The 18,809-nt window shown below is 28.8% G+C and overlaps 1 protein-coding gene across 2 annotated transcripts in view; it reads right to left on the bottom strand.

The window, feature by feature from the left end:
* Window positions 1-4,023: 4,023 nt before the first annotated feature.
* The window catches only part of LOC136970129 (repetitive organellar protein-like), a 46,743-nt gene continuing 31,957 nt past the window's right edge, over window positions 4,024-18,809 (bottom strand). Inside the window, exons 3-9 of one of the 2 annotated variants that reach the window (XM_067264521.1) lie at window positions 14,468-14,718; window positions 10,277-10,419; window positions 10,125-10,180; window positions 9,936-10,052; window positions 7,258-9,821; window positions 7,039-7,185; window positions 4,024-4,435 (exon numbers count right to left, since the gene is read on the bottom strand). In XM_067264521.1, the coding sequence (XP_067120622.1) occupies window positions 4,379-4,435; window positions 7,039-7,185; window positions 7,258-9,821; window positions 9,936-10,052; window positions 10,125-10,180; window positions 10,277-10,419; window positions 14,468-14,718 (3,335 nt within the window). In that variant the 3' untranslated portion in view covers window positions 4,024-4,378. Of the gene's footprint in view, window positions 4,436-7,038; window positions 7,186-7,257; window positions 10,053-10,124; window positions 10,181-10,276; window positions 10,420-14,467; window positions 14,719-18,809 lie in introns of both variants that reach the window. The other variant, XM_067264519.1, reaches the window with a different exon arrangement.

Here is an 18,809-nt window from a genome sequence, read left to right as displayed (position 1 = left end):
TAATATCCTTCACAACAAGAATTTTATTATTATTTTATGTGTGTGTGTGTGTGTGTGTGTGTGTATAATAGTATTTTTTATATGTGCCATATACATAGGGTTGTCATCTTTCGAATTTTCAAAATAATGATGATAATAGTTGCTTGGACAGAAGTTCGGGGTTATAGCCCACGTTTAATGCACCACAGGTGAAAAGTTTCCGCCTGTAGTACATTAAAAAAGTCTTGAGACATCTCCCAAACAAACTGTTTTCATAAGCTTCTCTGTAATATGATTGAGAAACACTTGATAATATACACAAGCTAACACTAGAAACACTAGCTGTCGATACTAGTTGCAACATTTTTTTTATTTTTATTTTTTATTTTTTAATGTATTTTGGTGTTAGAAAAAACATCTTATCACTAAGTAAGGTTGAAAAGACTCCAACTGAAGGACGGACTTTCTTAACCAAATAAAGACAGATAGAAACACTACATATAAATGACATTTCTTTGTATAGCTTCTTGTTTCTATATTGTAAGTAATAAGCTTCTGTATACAATAATTTGGCACATGTTATTTTATCAAGTTGTTTAAAGATGTATTCTATAATAAGAAACCACGATACTGTTTAATTTACAAACTAAAGAAAGTTTGTATTTATTTAGAGGACAATTTTTGTACAGATGTATAAAAACTAGCGAAACGGATGGGCTTCCACAACATCGTTACACCTGCACCAGATACACTATAAGTTATAATTACAATATTAATTAAAATGCATAATCTGTTACTTTAATTATTAAAATAATTGGAATAAATATATTAAACATTATTAACATAAATATCTAACAGGATGATTACCATGAGACCTTGACTAAAGTTTTTCCTCAAGCTATTATTGGTTTTAAATCTGGAATTTTTAAGAATTGATAAAAATGAATATTTATTGCAAATTATTGTGATTATCCTCATTGTTTCTTGCACTCATAAATGAAAAAATAATTAATCTTAGAAATGAAATAATGGCTAACTTACTATATTATCATATATCTAAGTGATTTTTGAAGGTCAGCAAAAAATAAATAAAGTGAGTTATCACAATAATAAACTTCCTTATAAGTTAATTTCTATAGAATCATATCTTAAATATTCTTAGAAAATTATTAATTTTCTTTTCTTATTTTCAACAACATATTACTACCAGAATTTAACTTTAAAACATTCAATTAAACACACACCTGTCTAAAAACTAATAGATTCATGCCACTGTATAGTAACATATTTCTGCTTTAAATTATGATTATTACTACCATTTTATAGCTTCCATGTAAAACAAATTGTTTTTACAATTAATTCAACTTTAAGAATAATAAAAAATTTAGAAAAATTTAATGATTTTAAAATCCAATTTGTGTTTATATAATTTAAATTTTTTATAAAACTTTTTAATTATAAAAGATATATTTTTAAAAGATATAGCAACAGAAAAATCAAGCTACAAGCTCATAAATAAAGAAACAAAATTAATAAAAAATAAATTGTATTTTTCTCTTCTAAAAACACCAATTATATTAAAATTTCAAATATATTAAATTATTTAATTTTTTTATAAATTCTAATATAAAAAATTAATTATATAAGAAATACTATTATATATTATAAATATAATTTTAAATATTTTTATTTTTAATTTCTGCTTATATACTTTTAAATAAGTATGAAACATATCTCATGATATAGATGAGAGAGAGAGAGAGTTGTTATTGTTATTGCTGTAAAATCAATATCAAATTTGTTGGAATAACATGAAATGTTGCAGTTTTATGTTGATGTTATCTGCTCTCATTAAATTTATAAAGTTTTGTTTTAACTAAACATTTAAAAACTCATTTAAAAAATTAAAATAAAGCTATTAAATAAGAGAAGCTATAAAAAATTAATGATTTTAAAGGATTTTTATTTATAAAAAATATATTCAAAAATACTCTCTTTATAATAGTTAATTTATGGTTTTCTTGGATCCTTAAGGATCAAGGATTGTATTATGTGTTAAATCTGACGACGTGATTTATCTAAATTATTGTACATAACCTGTAGGCCTAACAGAAGGGACTTTGATGCTTTCCTCCAAAAAGAAAAAACAACCAAATTCCAATTAATTTTTACGTCTTATTGGAACATAATTCACTTCTAATGACATTAAATTAGTATTGGAAGGCAATAAATTACATTGTATTTGCAGTTACAAAAATAAATTGTCGTGGGTTCGGTTCCTAATCAGTAGTTTTAAACAGAATCTTACCTTTAATTTGTTTTTGCAATTTTTTACTTTAACAGAAAGTTTTAAAAAATAAGGAATTTTCGGAGAATTATTACATGATTTATTATTTATTTCAAGGAAATTTTAGCCAGAAAAATTTTCCAAAAATCCAAAAAATAAGCTTGTTAATTGAGAAACTTTATATCACAAAGCACTCAGCAAAATATATATATTCATACACTTAACACCTTATTCTTGCCGAGAAAACGTTTGTTTTGAATAAATTTTCTCGGCAAGAATAAGGTGTTAAGTGTATGAGAAACTTTATGTTCAAAATTAGCATTTGTACTTTTTCAGTGAATTTCTTAAACTTTTACTGGAGAAATTCTATGTAAATATTCAATTTTTATGGAATATTCCACAGTATTCCTCAAAACACAGCTTTTTATAAAGATTAAATAAATGACACGTGGCAACATCAATATCCATTCAGCTATTCAATGATCTATTGTGTATAAGTCGTAAATTGGTGTTATCAGACTAATATACTGAAAATAGAGCAACGTATTTATATTTCTTGTTTATTCAACGACAAAATTGGAAAGATAATTATCAGACTTTCAATAAATAAACTTTTTACGCTTAAAAAATTAAATACTACAATTATCAGTAATATTTTTTCCCCAATCGGTAGATCGCTATTTTAAGGTTGAAAAGTAAATACATTCATTTTAGCTTATATAATGTCCAACTGGTCCATCGCGTCGTACAGGTTGGAATGGGGTTAAATGTGCTAAATTGCTCGTCTATTGATTTTTATTATTTGTATTTTAATCTTTTGTTACTGGCGTTATTTTCGGGGAGGATATCACTTGTCTTGTGATATTTCCTTTTATATATGCAATAAATAAATAATATAAGTACAACTCAAACAAACATAATTAATTAACGTTCCTGTTTTGTATAAAATAAAAATCATAACCAAAATTTCAGATATGGACGTGGGTTCAGACCCGATAGAAAGAATACAAAATTAAAAGTCCCGTTTTTATTGAAGTAATGCTTGAAGAGCTTAAAATTTTGATTCGAACCCATGACAATTCATTTCAAAATTATCATTCTTTCTATCAAAATTCGTTAAATTTTAACTGTTAATTATATAATCTGGACGTGAGTTCGGTTCACGTTTAATTTCAGGATAATCAGCATTGTTTACAAACAAAATTAAAAATTATTCCTGTCCTACAATTTTTTAAGTAAAAATTATGTTAAAGGATAGAACCCACGACTTCTAAGTTAAGTTTAAACAACAATTTCATAAGAAAATTGAGAAATTTCTTAAAACAATTGCAAATTTTATGATTACGAACCAGTTTCCATTTAAGGCTGTACACGCACAGTTCTTAATTTTACCTGTAATCAACTGGTATTAAATATGAACCGAACTGAATTCCGGATAATATAATATTACAATTCTTTGAGTATAGTGTCTTTTCATAAAATCGTTAATTGCCGATTTAACCACTCGGCCAGTGATGGGCTTCGTGGATTTGGACCCAGTACGGTTTTCTAGAGTCCGAACCCACGACTTAAATATATGCAAATTTTATACGTATTTTTAGAAGTTTACATAGAATTATATTAATTATATTACAGTTTAGTGCTTTAAAAAATTGCAATTTTAAATTCTCTGTACGAAATAAATTAAAAAAATGCAGTTGATATTTTTAATGATATTTTATTTAAGTGAAAATAGGTGCAATTACATATATATATAGTTTTTTCTTAATGTTACAAATGATTTTTTTATTACAATAAATAATACAACAATGTTTTTGACTGTATCTAAAAATTGTTTTCTTCTTGTTTTTTTGCGGTTTTTTTTAAAGTTTCTTTTCTTTCAATGGACGGAACATGAAATTTGCATGAAGAAAATAAAAGAATAATGTAACAAAAAAAATTCTAAATTCTTCAAGCTAATACGATAAATAGTCATTGAGCAATAAATGAGATTGAGATCTGTGAGCGCCCGCACACGCACATTGTATTTTCGCGTTTTTTTTTTTTCGTTTTTTGGATCACAGATAAATATTGACGTGTACAGAAACGTTGTACAGATGCTTTGTTCAACGTTTATGTTAGACTCCGATTTGCTATGCATACAGACGAATGCTGAATCCAATTGATTTTCTGTAAGAGATTGAAAAAATTAGCAAAAGAATGCATTTAAAAAATTCAATTAGAAAAATTTTAAAAAGTACACGTTATGTGCTGTTTCGTCTTTTTGTAGACGTGATGTTATCGCTTATGCATCGACGCGACGCGACGCGATTTGACGCGAAGGTTTCGATTTTAATTAAGGTTAATCAACAGTTTTATAAATTAATGGATTAAATTTATGTTTAAAATTTTACTTTGTCTTAATATTTAGATATTTATATAAAAATGCATCTATAAATGACTAATTTGTTTATGTTTTTCAGCGTTGTTTCGCGTAGGGACGGGTTGCGTTTCGCTTAAACTACTTTCATTATTTTATAATTTTTATTTATTTTTGTTTTGTTAAATGCTTTATAATTATTTCAAACATATAAAAACAATAAGTATGATTTTTAAAATAAAATATATATGGCAATTGGAATAATTTATGAATACTAATAAACTGAAAACGGAACGACGCGCTTCGTCGCGTCACTATTGTATATAGAGAAGTAACTAGGACTATTTTTGTTATTATTTATCAAATTTAAATAGTTTTCGTGTTAAAAATCAATCATGATAATTATAAGTTTATAAAATAATGTCGGAAACAGAAATTATAATAATCTTTTCTCTCGTGAAGTCGTGCCGCATCGCTTTTTACCCACGCTTTAAAGTTTCATAGCGTAAAGAATGGAGAAAGTGCATGGTGCAGACACTCTGTATCTTCTTTTACCTTAATTCGCAATTTTCTAATTACTAAATTAATTAATTACACTTTGAATGTATGCATTCTTTTATTTCATGTCATACGTTTTTATTTATCATAAAATTTTTTTGATTGCATCAAAAAATCATCGGATTCTAAGCGAATTCTCGTCTCATAAATAAAGGAAAATGATACAAAAATGATTATTTCTAAGGAGACGAGGAGGGGGGAATTCGATCTAAAACTGATTTATAAATAATGAGAAAGCAAAAAATAAAAATACGAATAAACTTCATTTACTTCACATTGAATTTGCAAATGTCTGATTTTGGACTTGGCTTCGTCTTTAAGAATCGATAAAAATCGATCGAGGAGGAGGAAAGAAACATTCAGAATTTAATTAAATACATAATAAAATAAAATGTATTTTGAGAAATAAATTATGAAAGAGGAATTTCCTTCTTTTTTTTAAATTAAAAGTGCGTTATTATTAATTCTCCTTCCTTAGTCGAAAGATAATTTAGAATTTTAAATAATTTAATATAAGTTCTTACCGTTTTATAACTTATTTCTTCTAAGAATAAAAGGGAAAAGATTTAGATTATTGGAATTTATTCACGAGATCGAATAGCGAGTTTTGAGCTTAATTAAAAAATATTGAATTAAAAAAATCGATGCTAAAAAAGGATGTTTTGAGCTTCATTGTAAAAAAATCAATATTAATAAATTAACTTGAGCTTCAATGGAAATATTAATTTAAAAAAAAATCGATGCTATAAAGCGAAGAAGCTATGGAACCTTGTAATAATGAAACAGGACACGAAAATGTCTCATGCTTCACTGGAAAGGATTGTAAGACTGAAAATGCAACACATGGGCGATCTTTCAAAGGGGTGCTCTCTATGGGAAACTGTCTCTATTTCCGTGTTCGAGAAGTGAATAATTCCTGGAAAACTCCTCGCAGTCAGCTCGTTAGCGTAAACCCACAAACAACTACGGTTTTTCCCCCATTCGGGGGGATATGAACAAGATACCCACCAGCGGCCAAATGGATAAAATTATTGAGCACTGGTAGTTGGTTGAGGGTTCGTGCTCGATCAACGGATTAGCTACATGGTGTTTTTTCCGTTTTTCTTCACTTGTCTAAAAGTTAAATAGGGTCCAGTTTCCACAGAAAGTCTTCCTGCGAGAAATTCCCCTTTGGCAGATTTTCGAAGTGATGCATTGCCTTATTTCATCAATTCAATTCTACGAACACTGTTCGTTGATATCAACTTTTATTTATGAGAAGAGAGAATGCCGTTCAGATAGCGAAGATGCTTGGAAAAGTTGGAGGTAATATGAACAGAGAATGACAAAAGGCAAAATGTGTAGAAATTTTAACAATTAACTCTGATATGAAGCACAAAGAAACTGCCACAGAATAGAAAATTTTGCATAACCATTGTTCACAAGCTCACTAAGAATAATAAAAAAAACGACTGAATGAATTACAACAGTAACAAGGATGAAACAAGAATGTTATAATTAAAGTAATTCAGCCTTTCACAAAATCTAAACAGAAATATATTTTTAAAATGTTTGTCTATCTCTCAAGCTCTATTTCTCACGAAATCTTTTCGTGATAGATTCAATCTGGTGTCATCATATTCTTTCCCTTAAAATGATTTTTCCTTTCTCTTAAGTTGTACGATGAATACTAAGTTAGTTATAATACGTTGCTAGATTTACAACAATCAAAATTTAGTACAAATAACGGTTTTGCACAAATTCATCAATCTTTAAACAGTTTGCGTTTCTCTTATAAAGTCTACATCTGTTTCTTGCGCAAAGATTTTCATAGTAAGTAAGTAGTTTAAACTTCAAAGTAGCAATACATGGTTACCTGACATTCTCTTCCACAATACCAAGCTTTTTTACAGGCAGAACAAAGGAATATTGCATTTCCTTTACAATAGTTGCATGTGTGAGAGGCCTTAGATGCATCCACAAATACTAATCCGGTCGAATTATCGTCTCTTTGAGGAGGAGGCTGTTTAATGTGTCAATTAATCAGTTTACACAAATAAATTGCCAATTTATAAATGACAAAAATATTACTTACCTGTATCACTTCGGCTTGAAAACTTTGAGGTTGACTTCTATTAAATAATCCAATATTGGATTGAGCGGATGATGGCCAGAAGCCAGAATTTCCAACTCTAATGTCCGATTGATAAATTGGCTTGGGTGCTATTTTCTGTGGACAGTGTTGCCAATTCGTTTGATCGGACCAAACTTTGTTTAAGTTATTTTGTGCGTTTTTCATTGGCTCTTCTTTCTCGTTTGCTTGTTGGTGAGGTGGTTGTTGTTGCTGCAGTTGCTGCTGCGATTGTTGTTGCTGTTGTAACTGTGGTTGTTTTTGTGGCTGTTGCTGCTGTTGTTGCTGCTGCTGATGTTGTGGTTGCGGTTTTTGTAGTTGTTGTTGTTGTTGCGACTGATTTTGAATGGGATGACTTGGCTGACCATTAGACATGTAAACTATTTTTGGAGGAACACAGCAAAACATGGAGTCCATGTGGCTCATATCTTGATAAGGATAAGTGGGATAACAACCCTTATTTACACTAGATGGTTCTCCGTTATCTTTTGAAAATGGGATATTCACTGAGGTCTTTATGGGGTAATTGGGATCCTGAAAATTCGTTGCTACAACAACAGGTTTAGCAGGTTTGGGTTGCAGCACTCTAGATTCCGCGTATGTAATTGGCATAACCCTTGCAACGTTAGTTGTTGCAATAGGATGTGTGGCAGGTACTCGAAAAGGTAATGTTGCCATAGAATAAATAGGTTTCTGCTTTGTATCTCTGTCGGAATCCTCTTGGCTAAAACCATTTGGATTTTCTTTTAAAGGATCTTGTATTTTATTGTTCATTGCAGACATAAAATTCTTCAATTCGTAATGTACATGTTCATTTGCAGGTATGCACGCGGGATATGGAGGAACTGCACTGTTCATCATCACAGGATTAGTTGACACTGGTTGCACTATCGAAGGTAGAGTTTTTGACAATGTAATGTTCTTGTTTAAAAAATGTCCATTCCAGTTAACTGTTGGTTTGATTGGTTGAATGGGACTAAAACTTTCTGCCGTCCCGTAGTCTTTAGTAAGTGCTTGAGGGATGCGATTTTCTAGCATTTTTAGCAACCTTATTTTAGATTTTCTAATATTTTGCAACCTTTCAAATTCTTTTTCTCGTTTTCTTGCTAATTGATCAAGATACATCAGTTCTCTTTTCCGAAATTCAACCTCTTCCCTCAATGATTTCGGAGGTTGTTGATAACTGGATATATTCTGATATTCAGTGGTTGGTGTTTCTTTAGTCTGTGGTTTGTTTCTTTTATCTTCTACGTCCGACATAAATTGTGGCAATGTCAATTTTTCCATATCTTTAGTGGGTCGAAGAGGTTGAGATATTAATGGGGTAGATGGAATCATTTGTAGTCTATAAGCGGGGGGAGTAAATGCTGGTTTAGTAGGTTTCACTACACTCGGTTGTTCTGCTGTTACTTTCGCTTCTGTTAGGATTTTTCGAATGATTTCATTGGTTTGTTCCTGTTTATTTTTTTCTATTCTAGTAGAATCTGCAGTAGGAGTGATAGGCTTTGGTTTTGCGGAATCAACAGAACTATCATAAACTATTTTAATGCTATCGTCATCTCTTTTTTCTTGATTAAATACTTGCTGTGGTGTTGTCGAGTGCGATTTTGTATTTTCAGTTCCATTTTCTTGAGTTTTCGGTTCAGAATTCAAATTTTCCCGACACCCTCTGTTATGTTCCAAATTTGGTATTTCTAATATTTTGGATATAGTAAATACATTATCTTTTGGTTGGTTAGAAGCAGGAGAAACTGTTTTTCTTTCATTCTGATTTGTTACTGGAGGAGTAACACCGGTCCTTTGAATAACATAAGAAGGGTTTACTTGATTTTTCTCTGGAACAGGATCATTAGTTTGATTTTGAGTAATGGTAGGACTTTGAAAATTCCACCTGTGTGTTGTAGTTACATTGCTATAGACTGGTTTATCAAAATTAGTGTTGGTCTCTTGAGGAACGGTGGGCACGTTGAAGCTCGCAGTCTTGGGTATTTCATAATCCTTAACGGATTGACTTTTATTTTCTTGTGTTATGTAAGGCAATAACACAGGGATTTTTTCAGAACCTTTTGCCGCAAGAGGAACGTAATAATTTAAACTTTGAACATTATTTACACGATCATCAATGCATTGCAATTGGTTTAAATGACTATTTTGTAAAGGCATCGAATTGTTCTGTTTATCTTTTTTGTTCTCACCTTCTTCCTCAAGAACTAAAGTTTTCGAACTTTCTGCATTATTTAAAGTATCATTACTTTTATTTTCATTCACTTGATCTGGGTTCACTTGAGTTGCAACTTCGTTAAATGATTCAACTGTTACTTCACTATTATCGATTTTGTTTTTCGTCTTGTTAACTTGATCCTTTTTAAAAATTAAAGTTTTTGAATTAAGATCTGATTCAGGATTGATAATTTTTGGATCGGAATTATTATTATTCTCTAAATTATCTTCAATAATGGTTGATGATGGTTTTAACCAAGGCACTTGTGATAAATTCTTATGTACATTCGTCTTCAACTTTTCTGGAACTGATAATAAGCATGATTTATTATTGCATACGTGTTCCTGTTCGTCTTTATCTTCCGTTTCTAAAGATAAATCTGAAGATATGGCAATTTCTTTTTCAGAAAGATTACAATTACTCTTTTCTATAGCTTGAGATAGTATATCAGTAGATTGTGCCAAGTAAGATGCTTCAGTTTGTGAGCCGTTATGATCGTTGCTTATAACTAAATAAATCCCATCTTCTAAAATTCTCTCTGAAAAATAAATAAATACATTAAATTCAACACTTAAAAACCCATTTATTTCCATGAACATAGATATTTTACCTTCATGCTCTGGTTTAGAAGGAACATCTTCATCAATCTGAAGCGCGCAATCCGAACTGAATGCGTGAAAAATATACAAAATTTTAGTCCTGTTTTCTTATTTTTAAATTAAATAATAAAAGTTATTTATTTTTAGATATTTTTAAACTTACTCATCTGACGTATCTTTGAAATCTGATGAATTTAAATATTTATTTTCTTGATTTGTAAGAGTTGTAGAAGATTCTTTCACATCAGAGGCCAATTCTTCGCCTTTATCAATTTCGTTTTTATCGATTTGTGTTGATATAAGCTCCTAAATAAATAAATAAATCGAAAATATTCATAAAAAATTTGTATTTTTATTCTAATATATATATATATATATATATATATATTATAAAAACATTTTTGAATAATGTATATACATTCAAGAGAATATGAAGCTGTGAAATCCAGAATATTTTATCTTATCTTATTTTTATAATAAAATTTAGCGTAAGATAAATAATTAATATTAATATATTAGAAAATCTTCATTTTTAATTCATTTAAATATTTTATTTAATATAATCCCGTAAACAATTGTAATTATATGAATAAATACAAAATTAATAAAATAAATAAAGAAATAATTTATTAAATTCATTATTATTATAATTTTTAAAATAAATAAGAAATTAATTCTTAATAAATAAAGTAAATAAATAAATAAATTTATTCACTTTTTAATTAATTTCATAATGAATAAATCACCATTAAATATAATGAGAATAAAGTATTAAAGTTTATAAAAACACAATTTATATATTATATAAGATTTTATTAATAAAATATTTTTAATATTTTTAAATAAATATTATAACATAATTTTAATTTTGCACATTTTTTCTCGTTTTATTATATTTTAAAAATTAAACAGTTTAATTTTAAAATATGAAAAATCATGCAATTATAGATGAAGATGTAGCGTACTACACCAACAATGATTTGACAAGTATTTTTAAAAATATTATATACATTATAACAATTATAAATTGTTTAAAGATTGAAAATATATTCAGTTCAGCCTGAGTCTGTCGAACTTTGTCCTAACCTGACTAGTTATGTCCTTTTCTTTTGTTATCCAAATCTGAGGTAGACGTTTTGTGTGGCTTATTATATAACAGAACTAGTGTGCGAGAGGAATACAAACAACCATCGCTTTATCATTTATATTTTTTGAAAAATTTACAAATTTGCGTATAGAATTATTTAAAAAAGTACCAAACGAGGAGAGGTAATTTGATTAAAAATGATAGAAATGACTGTCTTACAAAATTACAAAAAATTTGAAGTCGCTATCACGTTTAGTTTTCGAGAAATCTAACAGACAAGCAGCCGAAGTGGACTTTTTTTAAGCAGAAAAACTATATTTTTACGTTTATAACTGGATTTAATTACAATATATGATACTTTGACGTAATTCTGAGGAGAGTAAGATATATCTAATGGCTTTAATGGATATTTAAATTCATAAATGACAATATAATTCTTATCTATAATGGAAAGTAAAATAAATAATTAGCCTATAAAGGTGACAAATATGTCAAATGATATTTCTTCTTCCTCCAAAGAATTCGAAAAATTATTTGTTATTTAATTTTTAAAAATTATTATTTTAATTATTTCGTAAAATATATTTATAAATTTTAATTATTTTAACTCGACTCATTAAGAGGAATTTTAATTAATTTAATTTCGGCTACAATTAATTTTAATTATATCAAATTAGATAAATTGTGTGATTTTGAATAAATGAGTAAAATCTTTCCTTTTATATAATCATTATTTTAATTAAATTTTAACCATAAACAATTCGTTTTAATTTATATTTATTATTGTTATTTTTCCTGTTTAATTTTTTTAATTTAAAGATATCAATATTAAATTTTATTTTTTCTCTCTAGAAATGGTAAGTGTAATGCTTCAGTTATAATTAATTTTAAAAAATTAAATTAAATTAAATACTAATAGAGTAATTTAAAACATAAAGGATTGCCCAAAAGTCGATTAACCGATGCGAACAGAAAGGTTTGCATTGGTTAACTGACTTTTGGTCATGTATAAAATGTTTTAGGTATTTGAATAAGGTAGCAATAATATAGCCTTTTCAACTTTTGGACCACTCTGTGTAATGTTTGTTATATACTTTATAATATAATTGTTATAAACTTACAATTATATGAATATGAATTAATTTTTTGTGACTACTGGTCGTTATTGGAGCCGAACCTCCAATAACAATTATCTCTAAACAAAGGCCATTTTTTTCAGGAACGTTTCTTTTTCAAATGCATTCAAAATAACCTCCAAATAACGGCCACTTCCGAACAACGGACTTAAGTGCAAGTAACCCAGATATAGGTTGTTTCTTATCTGAATGACTATGAAAATTATCAGTGATCTCAGAAGGGTCCTTCAGGTTTAGTTTATTTTGTTACGGCAACTCGACACGTGAGCGATCTGCCGATAAAGGATGCCCTCCTGGGAAACTTGATAAACTGATAAACTGATCCCTATTTAGCTGTTACAAACGTGAAAAAAACCCGGAAAACTGCACGTGGCCAGCCTGCTGACCGATGTTCCCTCTAATTTTTTTTGTAGCTGAGCGTAACATGTACTTCTCTGAGCAAAAAACTTTTCTGAGCATATGTATGTATATATATATAATCTTATTTTTTCCTATAAAAATTAAAATAATTAATTATAAAGTAGAGATTAAAATTCATTTTAAAACATGTTTCCATGCAAAATATTATCTTTTGTCAATGATTTAATGTATTTAATCGAAATATACGTAGCAATAATCATGTTGCAGACAGAGTGAGAAATAAGTAAACAACAATTCAATCAATGTGCATGATCGCCTGCGCGGCACATAAATTCTCGTGCGCGGCAACAATTTGGGCAGTTTGCGGCCGCGCAGCTTAGAGGGAACATTGCTGCTGACCAAGGGCGAACTCACGACCAACTACCAGTGTTCAGAGAATTTATCTTGTCGGCCACTGGTGGGCTCAGGATCATTCAGGTTCGAATTTTATTTAGAATTTTTGATAAATGTAGCATATTTCATACACAGTTTTTTTCATTTATCTTAAACGAATAAAGACATTAAATTATTATAAAAATTAAAACGAAATAACTCGTTTATCTCTCATGTTGATTGCCTCAACACACGAAATTTTGACAACCTTCAATACAATACCTCGAGACATTAAAAAATTATTTTGTTGAAATGCCAAGTGCATCGGTTTCAAAAAGTTGGATAACATTCAAGGATTTGTTTTTATAAATTTATTAATTAATATACTTGTACAGAAAACAACATTGAAGGTATATAAAACACGAATGTCGTTTCGTAATTCCGCTGGATATCCATGAAATATACATATATACTTAACAATAATTAAAATTTGATTTGTAAATGAGAAGGTTACATAGTTACCTTATCTCTTATCGATGAGACATCACATGCTTAAGCCTATCAGAGGCCGAGTGACTAAAAACACTGAACACTGGTAATTGGTCGTGGGTTCGTACTTCAGTAACAGACTGGCTGCGTGGAGTTTTTCGGATTTACTTCACATATCTACATATTAACAGCTAAACAGGGACCCGTTTCCCATAGAAAGTCCTCACGTGAGTTACTTCTCCCATGACAGATCACCCTTGTATTGGATTGATTACAATCAATGCAATCAATCTAGCCTCTGTGTATGAGGTTTCTAAAATCGAGAGGCCCTAGATACAAGTATAGATTGCGTATGCCTAAAGCCACTACCGTGTGCAACACGAGAGTAGTGTATATAAAATAATTTATAATGACGATATATTTGTTTATATTTCACATATTTAAGTCACTACCTCGATGTGTATACTAATATATATAATCAATGCTTGTTGTGTGTGTTTTATTGTCGGCTTACCGCGTGGAGATTTCGGAGTGTTTTGAGTGCCCTTTCGGCACTAAGACTGCCTTTTAGATACGAGTTGTGCGTTCAGCCAGACCATAATAGGAGCGGGTGGGTGGTGAGGGTCAGGGTTGGACGTATCCTGAACAGACCACCCTAAGAAAAATTCTTGGGATCGATCGTCTAGATTCGATCCCGAATCCCCCAGAGAGATACGCCGATGCCTTAATCGCCTAGACCATCCGGCCATAATCAATACAATTATAATTAATTAAAAATTAAAAACATGACTCTATTAGCTCCCATTTCCTTTGAATAATACCAAAATATGTTCAAGAAATTCCTTCAGGAAATTATTTAAATTAATTATTATCTAAACTAAAGTACAAACATTAAAAACATGACAAATACTTTTTGATTAATTGTAATTTCCGATATCCTTTCTTCTGATTCGCCAATTTCTAATACTTTGGAGCACGAAACATCAGCATCTTTACAATTCTCCTTATATTCTCTATCGGCTGTTTTCATTTGTCCATATTTAATTTTCTTCTCCAACCAGTTAAAACGAGGAAGTTCTTGATCAATCAGACTATAACTTTCATTATTTGTTACTGTAGATATATATTTCCTGTCGAATCTTTTCTTTGGATGTATGTGATCTAAAGTTAAAAAAAAATTAAATTAAAAAAACTTAATCACCAATATATAACTGGGTACTTAAATTTTCGTTCTATCTTCCTCTCTAATTTTAAGTAAAATTAAATACAGTCAAACCTCTAAACAACGGCCTTTGATGGAATTATTTTTAACGAATTTCATAAAGAAACGTTCCTAAAAAATGACCGCTGTTTAGGACTGTATTTATATTATTTTATGTTGTAAAATCTAAATTTTAATTACAATTATTTAAAAGAAAAGTAAATTAGCAGCAGGAAAAGTGGCTAGGCAGGCAGCTTTTTTTCAAATAAAAGTGATAACAATTTGTATCAAAGTCCGATTATTTGTTCCTCTTTAAATTTATTTAAAATTAAACACGTGTTATTTAATATACCAAAATTTAATTTAGAACTTTTAGAAGTTTTTTATTAAATAATTGTAATTAAATATAAAAAAAACAAAGTTAAAAAATATAATTTATATCATAGTTCGTCCACTTTTGAAAGTGACAATGCTTTATGTAAACTAATTATCTCGGGCGAGTTTACACTTCCTTTTCGGGGGTGGTCGCGCTTCGGATAGAGACATCAAACATAAACGTTAAATTATATTCTATTCCATCGATTTTTGTGTTGTTTAGGTAATTATAAATGAAAATTTTCTTAAGAGAGATGATTTACTTTCCTTTTTTTTAAATAAATAAATATATTATATTTACAGCTGGTAAAACGCTATAATTCTAGCATTTATCAATAGATAAACTAGTTTAAAATTGGAAACAGGAAACAAATTTTCCTGGTAAACAAGATCAAACATGATATATTTGATTAATGTGTTTTAATCATAAAGTTCAAGCTGTGCAAATTCGTTTTCATTAGTACAAAAATATACGAAAAACGTTCGTTTAGATCATAGATAAATGTCGAGTTTTTTTAATAAAATTACCTTGTTTAATTTCTAAATTTTGATTAATTTTTCTTTAAGAAAATCTCAAACAATTTATCTCTTTTAATAATTGTTACAAAAGATAAACCCCCCTTTTGGAAAATTGTAATTATGCATAAACTAAGCCAAACGACTTTAAACGACAACCAAATCAATAATAACCAGGCATAAACGACGTAATTAAGTAACAAATGATGGTTGCAATTTGGAAATTTTCCGCATTATTTCCAATATTAATAATCTAATATATAGTCTGTTGCAAAATTAAATTCATTTATTAAATTTTCATAATTATTTTTGTAGTATTCTCTTCTCTCTCTTCGTATTATATCAATAATTCGAATAAATTCAGATTTTCGTCGATAAAAATATAAAAAATCACGTTAAATTATTAAATTTAGTAGGTTAATGGCTTTAATATATTTATCAGAGTAATGCTTTAAAAAAGAGAGGGATGATAGCAGTTTATATTGGCCTTTATAGAGCTCTTTCTAGATCTCCCAAAGCTTTTATCGCACTGCATTCAAAAAGGTCCAATTCCACGTGCCAACCAAATTTTTGGGAGCAAACTATTTGATGTTTTATCAAATATCCACATATATAAGCACTTTAAAAACCAGATAAGTTTGCAACTTGAACACAAACTATATGGTGTATTTTCTCGGACACATGGCAAATTCCATCACTAAGTTTTCTTCAGTTGATACGTGTATTAAGTTTTGTACACGTTTCGGGCTGTTGACGCCCCTCTTCAGCCAACTTTAATTCACAGATTTTGCAAACATAAAATTGTTTTAAAACCTCTCTGTACATTAATTAATTTTTATCATCTAGTCGATCTTTTCTCATCGAGGCCAGAGATTCTGTTGTACAAACGAATTCTTATTGGTTTTGTTGCGTATGACTCTATTCATTTACATAGTGATGTGGTAGATGGGCCACCTCGTGGCAATCTTCTGTTTATAGGCATTAATTTTTATTTTATTATTTTACATAAAAATAATAATTTACTTTTTAGTTTATATAGAAATAATTTACTTAGTTCCAATTTATAATATGCTGAGCCAATTTTCGTTTATTTTTATACTAAAGTTTTTATTTATACATTCCTTGCTTTTTATAATTTCAATGCTTTCTTTAAACTTTCTTTTATATGTTTCTTTTTCTTTATGAAGGATTTCTACATTATCTTTATCTATTTTGCAACCGTTTAGAGTACAATGGTCATGAAAAACGGAATTTATTCTATGATATTTTAAGTCGGCTATATGTTCTTTTAATCTGACTCCCAGTTTTCTTTTTGTTTCTCCTATATAGTGCTTATTATTATTACAAGTACAAGGGATCTTATATACTACGTTTTTAGCTTCAGTTATTGCTTGTTGGTTTTTCAATGGGTTGAGGTGTTTTAATCTGTTAGACAGTTTTTGGTATGACGGTGCAAGTTTAAAGTCTAGTTTTTTGATTTTTTTGTTAATTTCTTCGTATAGGCCTTTGATATATGGGAAAGCAGTATACTTCGTATTATTTGCTTGTTCATTGTTATGTGGTATTTTTGGAGTATTTAATTTAATTTCCCATTTATTTAATAGTCGTTGCGGGTAGCCCGCTAAAAGAAATTTCTTTTTTAATTCAGCTATGTCCTTATGTATATATAACTTTTGACTTGTTCTATGTTTAATCTTAGAGTATTCCATTTTAAATATATTATATTTGATATGCAGTGGTATATTAGATTGATATCTGATTGTTATGTTTCCCGAACTTGGCTTCTTGAATGTTCGAAATTCTAAACTCTGTTTTAATCTTTTTATTGTGATATCCAAATAGTTAATTTCTTGACTGGTTTCTTCTTCTACTTCTACTTTGAATTTTATTGCTTCGTGTATGTTATTGATTTGTTTTTTAATTCCTTCTATTGCGATTTCTGCTTTATTATATATTAATAGAATATCATCAACGTATCTTTTATAGAATTTTACACCTCTTATGCTGCTAATTCTGTTATCTATATCTATCATGATTAGTTCCGCTAATTTTGGTCCTATTACTGATCCCATGCTTATTCCATCCGTCTGTGTATAGTAATCTCCATCAAATTCAAAGTAGTTGCTTCTATATGTAAATTCTATTAAATTTATAATTTCATTATTAACTTCCAGATTTTTTAGTTTATCTTCTATTAAGTCCCATGTTATTGACGGATACATATCTACCACATCGAGGCTAGCTATCCTAGAGTCTTCTTTAATACTGATTTGGTTTAGTTCTTCTATAAGTTCATCTGTATTTTTAATTGCGAATTGTGAGTTTTGATATTGCTTAAGCTGCTGTTTTAGAAATTTCTCTAAGTTGTATAACATGGAATACTTAAAGTCTACGATTGGACGAACCTTTTCTCCTATTTTGTGGGTTTTTAGTTGTATGTTTAGTTTTGGTGTACGTTCATTTCCTTCATTCAGAATAAACCACTTTTCGGTTTTGTTGATTTCATGTAGTTGTTCTAATTTTGTAATTCGTCTTTTAAGTTCTAAATATATAACTTCAATAGGGTTTATAGGAAGTTTTCTAAATTTGGTATTATTCGTTATTTCTTGTTTCTTATTTTTAACCCATCTTGGGAACTTAATAGAAGATAAACTAAAAAATCTGGAAGTTAATAATGAAATTATAAATTTAATAGAATTTACATATAGAAGCAACTACTTTGAATTTGATGGAGATTACTATACACAGACGGATGGAATAAGCATGGGATCAGTAATAGGACCAAAATTAGCGGAACTAATCATGATAGATATAGATAACAGAATTAGCAGCATAAGAGGTGTAAAATTCTATAAAAGATACGTTGATGATATTCTATTAATATATAATAAAGCAGAAATCGCAATAGAAGGAATTAAAAAACAAATCAATAACATACACGAAGCAATAAAATTCAAAGTAGAAGTAGAAGAAGAAACCAGTCAAGAAATTAACTATTTGGATATCACAATAAAAAGATTAAAACAGAGTTTAGAATTTCGAACATTCAAGAAGCCAAGTTCGGGAAACATAACAATCAGATATCAATCTAATATACCACTGCATATCAAATATAATATATTTAAAATGGAATACTCTAAGATTAAACATAGAACAAGTC

Source organism: Centruroides vittatus, unplaced genomic scaffold (genome assembly GCF_030686945.1).
Source record: "Centruroides vittatus isolate TY-2023 unplaced genomic scaffold, ASM3068694v2 contig_19, whole genome shotgun sequence".
NCBI lineage: Eukaryota > Metazoa > Arthropoda > Arachnida > Scorpiones > Buthidae > Centruroides > Centruroides vittatus.
Note: the sequence above shows the minus strand (reverse complement) of the source record. Positions and strands in the feature narration are given on the sequence as shown.